Source organism: Neomonachus schauinslandi, chromosome 6, assembly GCF_002201575.2.
Source record: "Neomonachus schauinslandi chromosome 6, ASM220157v2, whole genome shotgun sequence".
Taxonomy (NCBI): domain Eukaryota; kingdom Metazoa; phylum Chordata; class Mammalia; order Carnivora; family Phocidae; genus Neomonachus; species Neomonachus schauinslandi.
This window is the reverse complement of record NC_058408.1, coordinates 101,479,866-101,497,352: the sequence shown is the minus strand read 5'-3', so window position 1 is coordinate 101,497,352 and position 17,487 is coordinate 101,479,866. Positions and strand designations below refer to the sequence as shown.

Genomic DNA, 17,487 nt, shown 5'->3' with positions numbered 1-17,487 from the left:
TCCAGGGGCACCTGGGTGGCTCAGTTGGTTAAGTGTCCAACTCTGGATCTCAGCTCAGGTCTTGATCTTGGAATTTTAAGTTGAAGCCCCATGTTGTGGGGTGTGGAGCCTACTTAAAAAAAAAAAGGAGAAAAAAAGAAAGCATTCCAGTGATAGATTTGGGGTTCCTGTAATTAAGACCAAAAGGAATATAGTTTGTGTTATCTAATTAGTAATGGAAAATACTGTAACCTTACATTCTAATTCAGTTAAAAAACACTGAGTACTTAGAAGAAAGAACCTTCATTTCTGTTAATAAAATTTAATGCAGGAATAAGACTTCCAAATCCTAAAGAATAGATAGTTAATATATATTACAGTATCCTCAGTGTCTCCACTGAATTTTTGAGCAATGTTACAACAATCTAAATTCAGGGCTCATTTCTTAGATTACCTGATAGATCTATAACAATGTTGCTGAAGACAGATTAGCAGTTGGGATCCAGATGAATGAAATGTTTTAAATGTAACTAAAGAGAATCCTTTTATATTTTGGAGAGGTTTTCACGTGAAAGTCAAATTAAGTGAAATAACTTTACATGCATGAGTAGAGTTTATTTTCCTCTCTAGTGACAGTAACAGAACCACAATTAAGTTTATTTTTTAACCTTTAATCATTAATAACTTTAACTGCTAAGCCTCACACCTTCCATTGAGATCATTTATGGTATAACAAAAAGTGTAAATTAAAACTTTTTAAAAAATCTAAACAATTAGGATTAAAATATTTTTCCTTTAAGATTAGCAAAAATTAAAAAGATTGATACTGGCAAGTATTTTCTGAAATGGGCACTCATAAACATACGGTAAAAGTATAAAATACTTTTTGGGAGAACAATTTGACATCATTCATCAAAATGTAAAAGTCATCTAGCAGTTTCACATCTAGGAGTTCAACCGGGAGATATTATTTGTAATAGAGAAAAAGTAGAAATAACCTTATTTAACCAGTGCTTTATTGGTAGACCTTAATGGTCATTTTGGAAGTAAAGATACTTCATTTTAAAATGAAAAGCAGGGGCACCTGGGTGGCTCAGTTAGTTGAACATCCGACTCTTGGCTTTGGCTCAGGTTGTGATGTTAGGGTCATGAGATCGAGCCCTGAGTCAAGGCTCTGCCCTTGGAGCAGTCTGCTTGGAATTCTCTCTCTCCCTCTCCCTTTGTCCCTCCTGCTCATGCTCTCATGCGTGCTTTCTCTGTCTCTCAAATAAATAAATCTTTAAAAATGAAAAAAATGGGGGTGCCTGGGTGGCTCAGTTGGTTAAGCATCTGCCTTTGGCTGAGGTCATGATCCCAGGTTCCTGGGATGGAGTCCTACATCGGGCTCCCTGCTCAGCGGGGAGCCTGCTTCTCCTCTGCTCCTCTCCCCACTTGTTCTCTCTCAAAAATAAATAAAATCTTTAGTAAATAAATAAATTTAAAAAATGAAAAGTAGTAGTTAAAAAACACTGTGGAATGGAAATGTAAAGTGATATAGTTGTTATGGAAAAGAGTCTGGTATTTCCTCAAAAAGTTAAACATAGGGTTACTATATGATCCAGAAATTCCACTGCTAGGCATAACCGAAAAGAATTGAAAGGAGGGACTCAAGCAGGTACTTGTACACTCATGTTCATAACAGCATTATTCACAGTAGCCAAAAGGTGGAAGCAACCCAGGTGTGCATTCATGGATGAATAGATAAAATGATGTATATCCATATAATGGAATATCATTCGGCCTTAAAAAGGAATGGAATTCTGATACATGCCACAATATGGATGAACCTTGAGGAAATTATACCAAATGAAATAAGATGCAAAAGGACAAATATTATGTGATTCTATATAGGAGGTACCTAGAATGAAAAAATCATGCAGCTAAAAAGTGGATTAGAGGTTACCAGGGGCTGGGAGGAGAGAGAAATGGCAAATTATTATTTTTTAAAAAGATTTTATTCATCCATTTGAGAGAGTGAGAGAGAGAGCACAAGATGGGGGAAGGTCAGGTAGAGAAGCTCACTCCCTGCTGAGCAAGGAGCCTGATGCGGGGTTCCATCCCAGGACCCTGGGATCATAACCCAAGCCGAAGGCAGCCACTCAACTGATTGAGCCACCTAGGTGCCCAAAATGGCAAATTACTGTTTAATGGGTACAGAGTGTCTGTTTGGGATGATGAGAAGTTCTGGAAATAGTGGTGATCATTGCACAACTTTGTGAATGCTATTGAATTTTACACTTAAAAATGGTTAAATGGTCAATTTTATGTTACGTATTTTTTTACCACAATCTTTTTTTTTAAACTGAGGTAGTGCTATATGTATTGACTTGGAAGATGTCAGAAGTATTTTCAGGGAGAAAAAGTGAATGTGTATATTGATGTGAGAGATTGGAAGGTGAGTAGATTCCTATTTATTAAAAAATTCTCTCTGTATATTTGTTTATACACAGGGAGAAATGTTGAGAGGATATGTACCTATTTGTTATAACATACAGTTTACCTGTGAGGAGTGGGACTAGGAAAGGGACTTTGTATTCTTTTGTATATGCAGTTTGAAATTTTTATATGTATTTCTTTTTTTAAATAGCTTTATTGGGAGATACATGTACCGTACAATTCATTGGTTGAAAATGTACAATTAAGTGGCTTTTAATATATCCAGAGTTGTGTGTCCATCACCACAATGAATTTTATTTTATTTTTTACAAGATTTTATTTATTTGAGAGAGAGAGAGCACAACCAGTGGAGAGGAAGAAACAGGCTGCTCATTGAGCAGGGAGCCTGATGTGGGGCTCAATCCTAAGACCCTGGGATCATGACCTGAGCCAAAGGCAGCCACTTAACCAACTGAGCCACCCAGGCGCCCCTCACCACAATGAATTTTAGAACATTTTCATTACCTGGAAGAGAAATTCTGCTTTAGCAATGACTACCCAACCCTCAATTCACAACGCCCCCCCCCCCCCCCCCCCCCCCCCCCCCCCCCCCCGCCACCCCAGCCCCGGGTGACCACAAATCTACTTTCTGTCTTTATGGATAATTTGCCTGTTCTGGATTTTTTTTTTTTTTTTTAAGATTTTATTTATCTATATAAGAGAGAGAGAGCATGAGCAGGGGGATGGGCAAAGGGAGAGGGACAAGCAGACTCTCTGTTCTCCCTGTTGTGCACAGAGCACAATGCAAGGCTCGATCCCAGGATCCTGAGACCATGACCAGAGCTGAAGTCAGACACTTAACCAACTGAACCACCCAGGTGTCCCTGTTCTGGATATTACATATAAATGAAATCCTGTAATATGTGGCCTTTTGCATCTGGCTTCTTTTACTTGCCGTATTTGTAAGGTTCATTGATGTTGATGTATGTATCTGTACTTCATTCCTTTTCATGGCTGAATAATATTCCATTGTATGGATATACCACATTTTATTTATCTTTTATTCATCTATTGATAGACAGTTGGGTTGTTTCTACTTTTTGGCTATTATGAATAATGCTGCTCTGAACATTCATGTACAAGTTTTTATGTGAACATAAGTTTAAGTTTCTCTTGGGTGTATACCTAGGAGTGAAATTGCTAGGTCATATGGTAACTCTGTATTTACCCATTTGAGGAACTGCCAAACTTCTCCAAAGTGGCAGTACCATTTTACAGTCCTACCAGCAATGTATGGGTTATTCCAATTTCTTCACATCCTCATCAGTACTTGTTACTGTCTGTTCTTTTGATGATTATAGCCATCCTAGTGGGTGTGATATGCTATCTCATTGTGATTTTGATTTGCATTTCCCAGTGGCTAATGATGTTGAGCATCTTTCCATGTGCTTATTGGCCATTTGTATATTTTCTTTGGAGACTATTTAGATCCTTTGCCCATTTTTAAATTGAGTTATCTTTTATTTAGTGGTAATAGTTCTTTATATTTTTTAGACACAAGTCCTTATCAGACATTTGATTTGCAGAGATTTTCTTCCATTCTCTGAGTTGTCTTTTCACTTTATTGATGGTGTCCTTTGAAGCACAAAATTTTTAATTTTGATGATACCCAGTTTATTTTTTTGTTGTTGCTTATACTTCTGATGTCATAGCTAAACTAGTGTCTAATTTAAGATCACAAAGATTTACACTTACAGTTTTTTCTAAGAGTTTTATAATTTTAGCTTTTACATTTAGGTCTTTAATCCCTTTTGAGGTCTTTTTTTTTTTTTTTTATGATATGAGGTAGGGACAACATCTTTCTTTTGCATGTGGTTATCCATTGTCCCCGGACTATTTACTGAATATAACAAACATTTCTTGCTTTTATATATATATATAAATTTTATTTATTTATGTGTGTGTAGGCTCCACACCCAGCATAGAGTCCAACACCAGGCTTAAACTCACAAGCTTGAGTTCAGGACCTGAGCTGAGATCAAGAGTTGGATGCTTAACTGACTGAATCCCCCAGATGCCCCACATTTCTTGCTTTTATAATTTTAAAAGTGTAAAGTGAAAGATTGTAATGGTAATTTGCTAGAATAACAAAAGTGAAGGCGTTCTTGGTAGCAGGAAACTTTAGCAGAAGAGTAAGCATTGTCAAAGAAGATTAAAGATAAAAAAGAGAGGCAGTAATTGGTAGCTTGAGTTAGAACTTCTTTCTCCCATTTCTGACTGAGTTCTTAGTAGAACTAGGAGCTAATCTAGTATGTCCGTGTACCTGTCTTTCTGGCTAGCAACAATTTGAGTTAAAAAGGGTAGGTTCAAAAATGTAGAGAAAAGATCCAGTCTCTGTAAGGCTGAAGGATGATGCTTCTACCAAAGTATTAGAGAAAAGGTAGGAATCGATGCTTGTGGTAGCAAGGAAGGAAGTTGAAGGTAACAGAAGTAGGAGACAGGTTCTCTGTGGGTGATAGGTTCCAGGATGGAATAGGAACAATTCTCAAGATGCATCTAGTTTGGGTGCCTGGGTGGTTCAGATGGTTAAGCATCTGCCTTCGGCTCAGGTCATGATCCTAGGGTCCTGGGATCGAGTCCCGTATTGGGCTCCCTGCTAGGCAAGGAGCCTGCTTCTCCCTCTGCCTCTCCTCTCTCTCTCTCTCTCTCTCATGAATAAATAAATAAAACATTAAAAAAAAAAAAAGATGCATCTAGTTTGAATTTTTCTTTTCTTTTTTTTTTTTTTTTAAAGATTTTATTTATTTATTTGAGACAGAGAGAATGAGGGACAGAGAGCATGAGAGGGAGGAGGGTCAAAGGGAGAAGCAGACTCCCTGCCGAGCAGGGAGCCCGATGCGGGACTCGATCCAGGGACTCCAGGATCATGACCTGAGCCGAAGGCAGTCGCTTAACCAACTGAGCCACCCAGGCGCCCTAGTTTGAATTTTTCTTAAAGATATTTATTTTGAGAGAGAGAGAGCATGCACGAGCAGGGGGAGGGGCAGAGGGAGAAGGAAAGAGACTCAGTGCTGAGCACGGAGCCCAATGCGGGGCTTGATCTCACAATGCTGAGATCACAACCTGAGCCGAAACCGAGAGTCGGATGCTTAGCCAACTGCACCACCCAGGTGCCCCTGAAATTTTAATAGAACACTTGCCAATTTTGTGTTGCAGTTATCTACAAAATCAAGTCAGTAGTTTGTGGATTATAAAGTTCAAAAATCTATCAAATTGTTGCCAGCCAGAAATATAGGTACACTGACAGACTAGATTAGTTCCTAGTTCTACTAGGAACTCAGTCAGAATTTAGAGAAGTAAGTTCTTAATGTATTTATCTGCTGCACCCTTTATAACAGTAAAATTCTTAGATCCTTCCTATTTCTGCTACACTAAGGAATTCTACTCAGTCAGTCCATATAAATTTACAAGGGATCACCAGACAAGTAGTATGGTAAAATAGAATAAATCTTGGATTAGTTCTGGGAAGTCTCTATGATTCATTCATTTCTTCATTCAGCAAATATTTATTGAGCATCTGCTATGTGCCAGGCACTGTAATAGGTTCTGCAGGTACAGTGGTGAGCAAAACCAGGCAGAATTTACGTATTTGGGACTAGTAGTTGAATGAAGACATCTTACCTTAATCAAACAATAAATTAATATACAATTAGTGTGAAAAATGCTACAAAGTAAGATATATAGTACTGTAAAAACATTAGGGGCAGCTGCCTTCTCCACTTCTGGGGGCATGGAGGTAGCCTCTCCCTGAAGTGCTTCAGTTGCAGGCAGTTGCCAGCTCTGAGATGAATGGTTCTGGGGGCACAGCTGCCGCCACTCTCCACCCTCTGGACCAAGGGTGATTCCCATAGTAGCATCCAGTAGGTGCCCACCAAAGTCACTGTGGTCTTGTTATATATCAGAAGGACTATAAGCATGATTGCTTTTGTGAAGAGCATCTTATTTCCTTATATCAGAGAAAATGTTAAGAATTAACCGCAGAGAAAAATACTTCTTCCTTCTTGGAAAGAAGAGTGCCAGTAGGACCTCAGTCTTTTGAGGTAACAGGCTGAAGAGGATTCCCATCAGGATAGGGTATTTTGACCTCTGCAACATCTGGGAATGGGGTGGATGATCTACAATAGATGTCCAAGCTGTGGTAGATCATGTGTGCTGGCAGAGATCTCTGGATGGAAAACCATGGTACTGATAACAAATATAAAGATTCATGTGGAAGGCAGTATTTTACAGGTGGGAGAATAAGAACAGCATTCATTGAAGATGTCATTCCAGCAGCTAGGAAATGGAAAGAAGCTGGAATGAAGGTGCATATCTATTCTTCAGGGAGAGTAGAGGCACAGAAACTGTGACTTGTGCACTCTACAGAGGAAGATATTCTTGAGCTTGTGGATAGTTTCTTTGATGCCAAGGTTGGGCATAAAGTGGAGAGAGAGTTGTTGAAAGACTGCAAAACAGCATTGAATGCTCAGTCAACAACCTTTTTTTGACACATTAGAGGCTCGTGCTGCTGAGGAAGTGGACATGCTTATTGCTGTGGTGGTGAGACAGGGCTAGGTGGAGTTAAGAAATGATGAAAAGCCTATAGCCTCATAAATCATTCAGCAAACTACTTGTCCTCTTCAACCTAGAAAAGGATTTCTAAGGAAGACAAACTGTTTCTCATAGTTTGTCCGTGTAGTCTGGTTTATTTTAATGGTAAAAGTAGCTTACTTTAAAAACATACACACACACATATGTAGGCAAATATGTATGTGCTCAAATTACCTTCCACAGGTACATGAGTGATAAAAATCTCAATTCAGTGAAATTAAAACTTATTTTAAAATCTATTTCTGTAAAAGTTATTTGAAACTACAACACTAACCCCTACTGAGGGCAAAGTATAGTTGATAGAAAAAACTATTAACAGATCAAATGTGTCAGTATCAGGTCATACACCAAAATTGAAAGCTAGTTTTGAGCAGTATTTCAGAAGCCTTGCTATTTTAAAAACTGAAAGTGTTTCAAAGTCTTACTCTTTTTTTTTTTTTTTTTTAAGATTTTATTTATTTGAGAGACAGCACAAGCAGGGGGAGCGGGAGAGGGAGAAGCAGACTCTGCTGAGCAAGAAGCCCAATGCCGGACTCCATCCCAGGACCCTGAGATCATGACCTGAGCTGAAGGCAGATGCTTAACTGACTGAGCCACCCAGGCGCCCCTCAAAGAGTCTTTTTTTTTTAAGATTTTTACTTATTTATTTGACAGAGAGCCACAGTGAGAGAGGGAACACCAGCAGGGGGAGTGGGAGAGGGAAAGGGTTTCCTGTGGAGCAGGGAGCCCAACGCAGGGCTCAATCCCAGGATCCTGGGATCATGACCTGAGCTGAAGGCAGACGCTTAACGACTGAGCCACCCAAGCGCCCCAGAATCTTATTCTTAATAATAAATAATTGCCCTGTTTAACTGTGAGAGAATAAAATCTAGAAGACTGCAATAACTGCATTTCACAATATTTGCCTACCTGCATACAAAAGACAAAGATAGTTGCCTGTGTTCCAAGAGAGGGCAAAATTAGAAAACTCATTTTAGTCTTGAACCAGAGAGTGTATCTTACTTAAGAAGAGACTTGCTAATCGTGGCATCCACAGCAAAAAATCGCCTTACCAGTGAAAAACGTGCATTAATGTAAAGTTAAAAAAGAGATGTGGTTCTTAATGTTTCAAAATACATTCCTAATCCTGTGAATTTTTTATTTTTTTTAAGATTTTATTTATTAGCATGCACACGTGAGAGTGAGAGAGAGCAAGCGAGCAGAGGGAGGGGGAGAAGCAGACTCCCTGTTGAGCAGAGAGCCCAACATAGGGCTCTATCCCAGGACCCTGGAATCATGACCTGAGCCGGAGGCAGACACTTAACCAACTGAGCCATCCAGGCGCCCCTAATCCTGTCAATTCTAATTATAGATTATAGCTGCCTTTCTGACAACTTCTTAGCATAGTTTGAGAAATTATATTGTTATTTACTATTTTAAAAATGATTTTCCTGAAATCAGTCTTATCAGATCAAGAAGAATCCTATATATTTTCTTTTGACATGGATGTGAGAAATGTCAATTTTCTAACAGTAGTAATTATCCTGGTTCAGTTTTTTTTTTCTTTTTAAGATTTTATTAGAGAGAGAGAGCACAAGAGGCAGAGCAATAGGCAGAGGGAGAGGGAGAAGCAGGCTCTCCAGTGATCAGGGAGCCCAACATGGGGCTCGATCCCAGAACCCCGGGATCATGACCTGAGCTGAAGGCAGAGCTGAAGGCAGACACTCAACTGACTGAGCCATCCAGGCGCCCAATGTTTGTTTATTTATTTAAGGGAGAGGAGACTTAAGCTCAGTTAAAAGCCGTGGGAGGAATTGAGAAGGAAAGTTGATTATGTAAGAGAGAGAAGGGCTAATCAATGATTTATGCTTCCTAAAATGTCAGAAAATTATAGAATCTAAGGCAGAGGGTTAGCCTTAGATAATGGAGAGAAATTTCCTCTCTGGAACTGGAATGAAGGAACTAGATGATCTAAAAGGAACAGATAGATGCAAATGTAGGTAAAGTGTATGGTTTCTATATTCTCTGAAGTAGGGGATATGTACTGAGAGAAGGGGGAAGCTGAGGTGGGTTGGGGTTCAGAGTAGAAGAAGGAGTAGGAGTAAGGACCCATTTGAAGTTGGTGTTCATGAATTATCAGTGGAACACATTTGCCCTATTTCATGACTTTCTCCAGTAGAGTTTGATGACACAGGTATAAGCTTAGAGAAAAAAATTCATTGAGGATAATACTTTTGCCAGTTTAATTTAGGCATTTAGCAAGAATGTTGTTGAAATGATGGATCATGGAATCAGAGGTTGATGAGAGAAGTGAAGAAAGAAAGCTGATAGACCATAGGAGATAGCTTAATTTGGGGTGCCTTTTTAAATTTAGCTATAGTTCCCATACCATAAAATTCACTCCTTTACAGTGTACAGTTCAATGGTTTTTAGTGTTTTTAGTTGTGCAACCTTTACCATTATCTAATTTCCGAACATTCCCATCACCCTGAAAAGAAAGCCTGTACTTATTAGCAGTTAACTCCCCATTTCCTCCTTCTTCTGGCAACCACTGATCTACTTTCTCTATCTGTTGACTTGCCTATTTTGGATATTTCCTATAAATGAAATCATAGTATGTGGTCTTTTGTATCTTGCTTACTTAACAGTGTTTTCAAGGTTCATCCGTATTGTGGCGTTTATCAGTACCCAATTCCTTTTCATGGCACAATAATCCATCATATGGATGTATCACATTTTATGTATCTACTCATCAGTTGGTGAATATTTGGATTATTTACACTTTTTGGCCATTAATAATCCTGCTATGAACATTCATGTACAAGTTTTTGTATGAACATACGTTTTAATTTCTCTTGGGTATGTACCTGGAAGTGGAACTGCTGAGTCATATGGTAACTGTATGTTTAAAAATTTGAGGAACTGCCAAACTGTTTTCCAAACTGGCTGCACCATTTTTACATTCCTACCAGCAATGTGTGAGGGTTCTGATTTCTTCACATTCTCATCAGCACCTGTTACTGTCCATCGTTTTGTTTTATTTTGTTTTGTTTTAAGTAGGCTTCACGCCCAGCAGGGAGCCCAACATGGGGCTTGAACTCAAGACCCTGAGATCACGCTCTGAGCTAAGAGTTGAACACTTAACTGACTGAGCCATCCAGGTGCCCCCGTCCACCTGTTTTTATTATAGCCCTCCTACTGGGTGTTTTGGTACCTTTTAAAAACTTATTTTTATTTATGCAAGTAATACATGAATTATTTATTTATTTTAAGATTTAATTATTTTAGAGAGAAAGAGTGTGTGAGCAGGGGTAGGGGCAGAGGGAGAGGGAGAGAGAATCCCAAGCAGACTCCCCACTGAGTACAGAGCCCAACACAGTGCTCATGATCTCACAGAGATCATGACCTGAGCCGAAATCAAGAGTCAGATGCTTAACTGACTGAGCCACCCAGGTGCCCCTACATGAATTTTTTTCTTATAAAATATTTACACTATATAAATCAAGCTAAAAACCCTATGACCTCCACCCCAGTCAGTTCCTATGCCTAATGTAAAAAAGAATTGTTTTCAGTTTGATATGTATTTTTATAGAATTTTTAAAAATTCTCAATGTAATAGCCCTATATAGCCTTCTTACATTAATCCAGCTGTTTTCAAAGAAACTGTAATAAATGAGTTTTTTTCTTTTCTAACCTTTAACTGTAAAATGTAGCATTTTTTAAAATGACAACATTGTTTAATAAAAATCATATCAAACAAGCAAGCCAACTAAATGCCTATACATAAGGCTTAATGTCCCATATATTACGGCTTTTAAAATGATGGCCATTAGTCTTTATGTATTGAAACATTATAAGTAATATTTTCTTCTTGTTCTTAGTGCCTGGCTCTCTGGCTATGAAAACCCTGTGGTGTCTCGAATTAATATGAGAATACAAGATCTAACAGGACTAGATGTTTCCACAGCAGAGGAATTACAGGTAGGTAATCACATTATCCTTAAACCATATGCTATCACATTATTTCTTTATACTTTTTCAAAAAATGTTGCAGATGAGATTTCCTAACATTGTATGGGCACTGATTAGGTATTGTAGGAGAGTTGGGGACCCTAAAAGTGAATATGCAAGCTGAAACCAAACAAACTACTCTTTAATAATCAATGAGAAAAATTAGGATTAGTCTGTGAGCTCTAAAATTCTTTTACAAAACATTAAAAACTCGTACTGTTAAGTATAAATTTATAGGGAAATGAACAATATGTAACATTAATATTATGTAAATATTAATATAATATATAATATAATAAAATATAAATATATTTTATATATTTATTATATAATTTTTTGTCATTCCTAACTAAACCTGTCAGGTAACCAGGGGCAGTTTTTTTTTTTTTTTTAATGTGTTTTTTTTCTTTCTATTGAGATAGAATTCACATACCTTAAAATTTACCCTGGTTTTATTACATGCATATGCTTATGCAGCTATCACCACTATCTAATTATAAGACTATTTCATCACTTCAAAAACTTTAAGCAGTCACTCTCCATTCCCTCTCCCTAATGCCAGTGGCAACTACTAATCTCCTTTCTGGCTATCTATGAATTTGCCTTTTCTAGATATTTCATATAAATGGAGTAATACAATATGTGGCCTATTGTATCTGGCTTATATCACTTAATGTAATGTTTTCAATGTATCAGCACTTTATTCTTTTTCATGCCTGAATAATATTCCATTGTTTGGATGTATCACAACTTCATGTATCTATCAGCTGAAGGATATTTGGGTTGTTTGCACTTTTTGACTATAATGGCTAGTGCTGCTATGAATGTTTGTGTACATGTTTTTGTACAAACATTTAATTTTTTCTTGGGTATATAGGTATCTGTGGAACTGCTGAGTCATGTGGTGACTTTACAATTTGAGGAACTGCCAAACTGTTTTCCAAAATGGCTGCACAATTTTGTAATTCCATTGACAGAGTATGAGGATTACAATTTTTCACATCTGTGTCAACACTTATTCTTGTCTGTTTCTTTTTTCTCATTACAGTTTTCATTTGCATTTCCCTGATGGCTAATGGTGTTGAGCATCTTTTCATGTGCATATTTGCCATTTATTTCTTTGAAAAAATTTTTGTTCAAATCCTTTGACTAATTGGGTTGTTTGTGTTTTTATTGTTGAGTTGTAAGTGTTCTTTTTTCATTCTGGATATAGGAGCATTATCAGATACATGGTTTGTAAATATTTTCTCCCGTTCTGTAGGTCATCTTTCATTTTCTTGATGGTGTCGTTTGGCACAAAATTTTTGATTTTGATGAAGTCTGATAGGTTTTTTTTGTTTTTTGGCTTTGGGGGTTTTTTTAGTTGTTTATGCTTTCTTTTTCTTTTCTTTCTATTTTATTAAATTCCAGTATAGTTAACATACAATTTTATATTAGTCTCAGAAGTACAATATAGTGATTCAGCAATTTTGTACATTACTCAGTGCTCATCATGATAAGTGTACTCTTAATCCCTATCATCTATTTCACCCATCCCCACCAACCATCTCCTATCTAGTAACCATCAGATTATTCTCTATAGTTAAGTCTGTTTTTTGGTTTGTCTCTTTTTTCCTTTGTTTCTTAAATTCCACATATGAGTGAAATCATATGAATATTATTTGTCTTTCTCTGACTAATTTATTTCACTGAGCATTATCTTCTCTAGATCCATCCATGATGTTGCAAATGGCTAGATTTCATTCTTTTTTTTGTGGCTGAGTAATATTTCATTGTGCTTATATACCATAACTTTATCCATTCATCTGTCAATGAACACTTGAGTTGCTTCCAAAAGTTGGCTGTTGTAAATAATGCTGCAATAAATGTAGGGGTGCATATATCTTTGAATTAGTGTTTTTGTATTCTGGAATTACTGGATCATATGGTAATTCTATTTTTAATTTTTTGAGGAATTTCCATACTGTTTTCCACAATGGCTGCAGCAATTTACATTCCCACCAACAGTGCACGAGGGTCCCTTTTTCTCCACAACCTCGCCAACACCTGTTGTTTCTTGCATTTTTTATTTTAGCCATTCTGACTGGTGTGAGTTGATAGCTCATTGTGGCTTTGATTTACATTTCCCTGATGATGAATGATGTTGAGCATATTTTCATGTGTCTGTTGGCCATCTGTATGTCATCTTTGGAGAAATGTGTGTTCATGTCTTATGCCCATTTTTAAATTGGATTGTGTTGTGGGTGTTGAGTTGTATAAGTTCTTTTATTTTGGATACCAATCCTTTATCAGATACATCGTTTGCAGGTATCTTCTCCTATTCAATAGTTTGCCTTTTTGTTTTGTGATTGCTGTGCAGAGGCTTTTTATGTTGATGTAATCCCAGTAGTTTATTTTTGCTTTTGTTCCCTTGCCATAAGAGACATGTCTAGAAAAATGTTGCTACAGCCAATGTCAGAGAAATTACTGCCTGTGCTCTCTGCTAGGATTTTTATGGTTTGAGGTATCACATTGGTTCTTTAATCCATTTCAACTTTATGTTTGTGTATGGTACCTGCAGTTTTGTTCTTCTTTTTCAAGATTGCTTTGGCTAGTGGTGCCTGGGTGGCTCAGTCAGTTAAGCATCTGCCTTCAGCTCAGGCCATGATCCCAGGGTCCTGAGATCAAGCCCCAAGTCTAGCTCCCTGCTCTGCAGGGGATCTGCCTCTCTCTCTCCCTCTGCCTCTCCCCTGCTGTGCTCTCTCTCTCACTCTCTCCCTCTCTCTCAAAAAAAATAAAATCTTAAAAAAAAAAATAGATTGCTTTGGCTGTTGGAGGTCTTTTGTGGTTCCATACAAATTTTTGTATTCTTTGTTCTAGTTCTGTAAAAAATGCTGTTGGTATTTTGATAGGGATTGCATTAAATCTGTAGATTGCTTTGGGCAGTATGGACATTTTAACAGTATTTGTTCTTCTAATTCATGAGCATGGAATATCTTTCCATTTCAGTTTCTTTCATCAGTGTTTTATAGTCATCTTCAATTTCTTTCATCAGTGTTCTATAGTTTTCTGAGTACAGGTCTTTCACCTCCTTGGTTGGGTGTATTCCTAGGTATTCTATTATTTTCGGTTAAATTGTAACTGGGACTGTTTTCTTAATTTCTTTCTGCTACTTCATTATCAGTGTATAGAAATGCAAATGGATTTCTGTATATTAATTTTGTATCCTGTGACCTTACTGAATTATCAGTTCAAGTAGTTTTTTTGGTGGAGTCTTTAGGATTTTCTATATATAGTATCATGTCATCTGCAAATAATGAAAGTTTTACTTCTTCCTTACCATGTTGAATGCCTTCTATTTTTTTTTTCTTGTCTGATTGCTGTGGCTACAGCTCCCAGTACTATGTTGAATAAAAATAGTAAAGATGGACATCCTTGGGGCGCCTGGGTGGCTCAGTTGGTTAAGCGTCTGCCTTCGGCTCAAGTCATGATCCCAGTGTCCTGGGATCGAGCCCCGCATCGGGCTCCCTGCTCAGCGGGGAGCCTACTTCTCCCTCTCCCTCTGCTACTCCCCCTGCTTGTGTACTCTTTCTGTCTCTCTTTCTAGGTCAAATAAATAAATAAAATCTTTAAAAAAAAAAAAAATAATGGACATCCTTGTCTTCTTCCTGTCATTAGGGGAAAAGTTCTGTTTTTCCTCATTTGAGTAGCTGTTTTTCATATATGGCCTTTATTATGTTACTGTGTTCCCTCTAAACCTCCTTTGTTGAAGGTTTCTATCATGAATGAATGTTATACTTTGTGAAATGCTTTTTCTGAATCTATTGAAATAATCACGATTTTTATCCTTTATCTTATTGATGTGACAATATCACAGTGATTGTTTTGCAAATATTGAACCACCCTTGCATACCAGGAATAAATCCCACTTGATCGTGGTGAATGAGTTGTATTTTTTTTAAAGATTATTTATTTATTTTGAGAGAGAGAGAGCAAGAGGAGGGGCAGGGGTATAGGGAGAGTCAAGCAGACTCCCTCTAAGCACAGAGCCCAACATGGGACTCAGTCCCAGGACTCTGAGATCATGACCTGAGCTGAAATCAAGAGCCGGTGCTTACTGAGCCACCCAGGCGCCCCATGTTGAATGAGTTTTTAATGTATTGTTGAACTTGGTTTTCTAATATTTTGTTGAAGATTTTTGTGTTCATCAGAGGTATTGGCCTGTAGTTTTCTCTTGTGTAGTGTCTTATCTGGTTTTGGTATCAGGGTAATGCTGGCCTCATAGAATGTATTTGGAAGCTTTCCTTCCTCTTCTATTTTTGGAATAGTTCGAGAATACGTATAACTCTTCTTTAAAGATTTTATTTTTTATTTATTTATTTGAGACAGAGAGAATGAGAGACAGAGAGCACGAGAGGGAGAAGCAGACTCCCCGCTGAGCAGGGAGCCCGATACGGGACTCGATCCCGGGACTCCAGGATCATGACCTGAGCCGAAGGCAGTCGCTTAACCAACTGAGCCACCCAGGCGCCCGTATAACTCTTCTTTAAATATTTGATAGAATTTACCTGTGAAGCCATCTGGTCTTGGAGATGTGTTTGTTGCGAGTTTTTGATTACTGATTCAATTTCATTGCCAAATCAGTCTCTATTTTCTGTTTCTTCCTGATTTGGTTTTAGGAGGTTAATATGTTTCTAGGAACTTAGCCATTTTTTCCTAGGTTGTCCAATTTGTTGGTATATAATTTTTCCTAATATTGTCTTACAATTCTTTGTATTTCTTTGGTGTCGATTGTTATTTCTCCTCTTTGATTTCTGTTTTTGTTTATTTTATTTATTTTTTTTTGATGAGTCTGGCTAGAGGCTTATCAATTTTATTGATCTTTTCAAAGAATCAGCTCCTGGTTTCATTGATCTGTGTTTGTAGTTTCTATTTCATTTATTTCTGCTCTAATCTTTATTATTTTCATCTTCCTACTGGTTTGGGGTTTTGTTTGTTCTTTTTCTAGCTCTCTTAGGTGTAAGGTTAGGTTGTATATTTGAGATTTTTCTTGTTTTTGAGGTAGGCCTGCATTACTATAAACTTCCTTCCTAGGACAGGTTTTGCTGCATCCCAAAGATTTCGGACCATTTTCATTTGTTTCCATGTACTTTTTTTTTTATTGATTTCTTGGTTGGCCCATTATTGTTTAGTAGCATGTTATTTAACCTCCATGTATTTGTGTCCTTTCCAGTTTTTTCTTGTGGTTGATTTCTAGTTTCATAGCATTGTGGTCAAAAAAGATATTTGGTATGACTTTAATCTTTTTAATTTGTTGAGACTTGTTTTGTGACCTAATATGTGACCTGTTCTGGAGAATGGTCCATGTGCACATGAATGTATATTCTGCTGTTTTAGGGTGGGATATTCTGAGTATATCTTACTAGATCCGTCTGGTCCAGTGTGTCATCCAAAGCCACTCTTTTCTTACTGATTTTTTTTGTTTGAATGATCTGTCCATTGGTGTAAGTGAGTGTTAAAGTCCCCTGGTATTATTGTAACATTACCAATTATTTCCTTTATGGTTTCTTTTTTTAAGATTTTTATTTATTTGAGAGAGTGAGCAAGAGAGAGCAGGAGTGAAGGGAGGGGCAGAGAGAGGGAGAAGCAGACTCCCTGCTGAGCAGGGAGCCCGACACAGGGCTCAATCTCAGGACTCCAAGATCATGACCTGAGCCAAAGGCAGACGCTTAACCGACTGAGCCACACAGGCACCCCCCTTTATGTTTGTTATTAGCTGTTTTATGTATTTGGGTGCTCCCATGTTGGGTGCATAAATGTTTACAATTGTTATATCTTCTTGTTGGATTGTCCCCTTTATGATTATATAGTGTCCTTCTTTGTCTTTTGTTACAGTCTTTGTTTTAAAATCTGTTTTGTCCAGTATAAGTATTGCTATCCTGGCTTTCTTTTCACTTCCACTTGCAGGATAAATGCTTTTACAAAATCCCTTCACTTTCAATCTGCATGTGTCTTTAGGTCTGAAATGACTCTCTTGTAGGTAGCATATAAATGTGTCTTGCCTTTTTTATCCATTTTGTCACCCTGTTTTTTGATTGGAGTGCTTAGTCCATTTACATTAATTATTGATAGGTATGTACTTATTGTCATTTTGTTACTTGTTTTATGGTTGCTTTTGTAGTTCTTCCTTTTTTCTCTTGTTCTCTTCTCTCATGCTTTGCTGGCTTTCTTTAGTGATACACTTGAATTCCTTTCTCTTTATTTTTTTGCACATTTATTACCAGTTTTTGATTTATGGCTACCATGAGGTTTATATATAACATCATATGCATATAGTAGTCTATTTTCTTTTGCTGCTTTTAAAATTCGCTATCACTGCTTTCTGCCATTTTAATTACTTTGTGTCTTGGTGTGGACTTTCATGTTGATTTTGTTGGGGGTTCTCTGTACCTCCTGGAGCTGGATTTCTGTTTC

The 17,487-nt window shown here is 37.4% G+C and overlaps 1 protein-coding gene and 1 pseudogene across 3 annotated transcripts in view; both read left to right on the top strand.

Moving 5' to 3' along the window:
- Window positions 1-17,487, top strand: part of P4HA1 (prolyl 4-hydroxylase subunit alpha 1) — an 81,955-nt gene that overhangs the window by 51,501 nt on the left and 12,967 nt on the right. For all 3 annotated transcript variants that reach the window (XM_021700206.1, XM_021700209.1, XM_021700208.2), the window contains one exon: window positions 10,905-11,004. In XM_021700206.1, the coding sequence (XP_021555881.1) occupies window positions 10,905-11,004 (100 nt within the window). The remainder of the gene's footprint in view (window positions 1-10,904; window positions 11,005-17,487) is intronic.
- LOC110589364 lies at window positions 1,011-7,008 on the top strand (annotated as a pseudogene).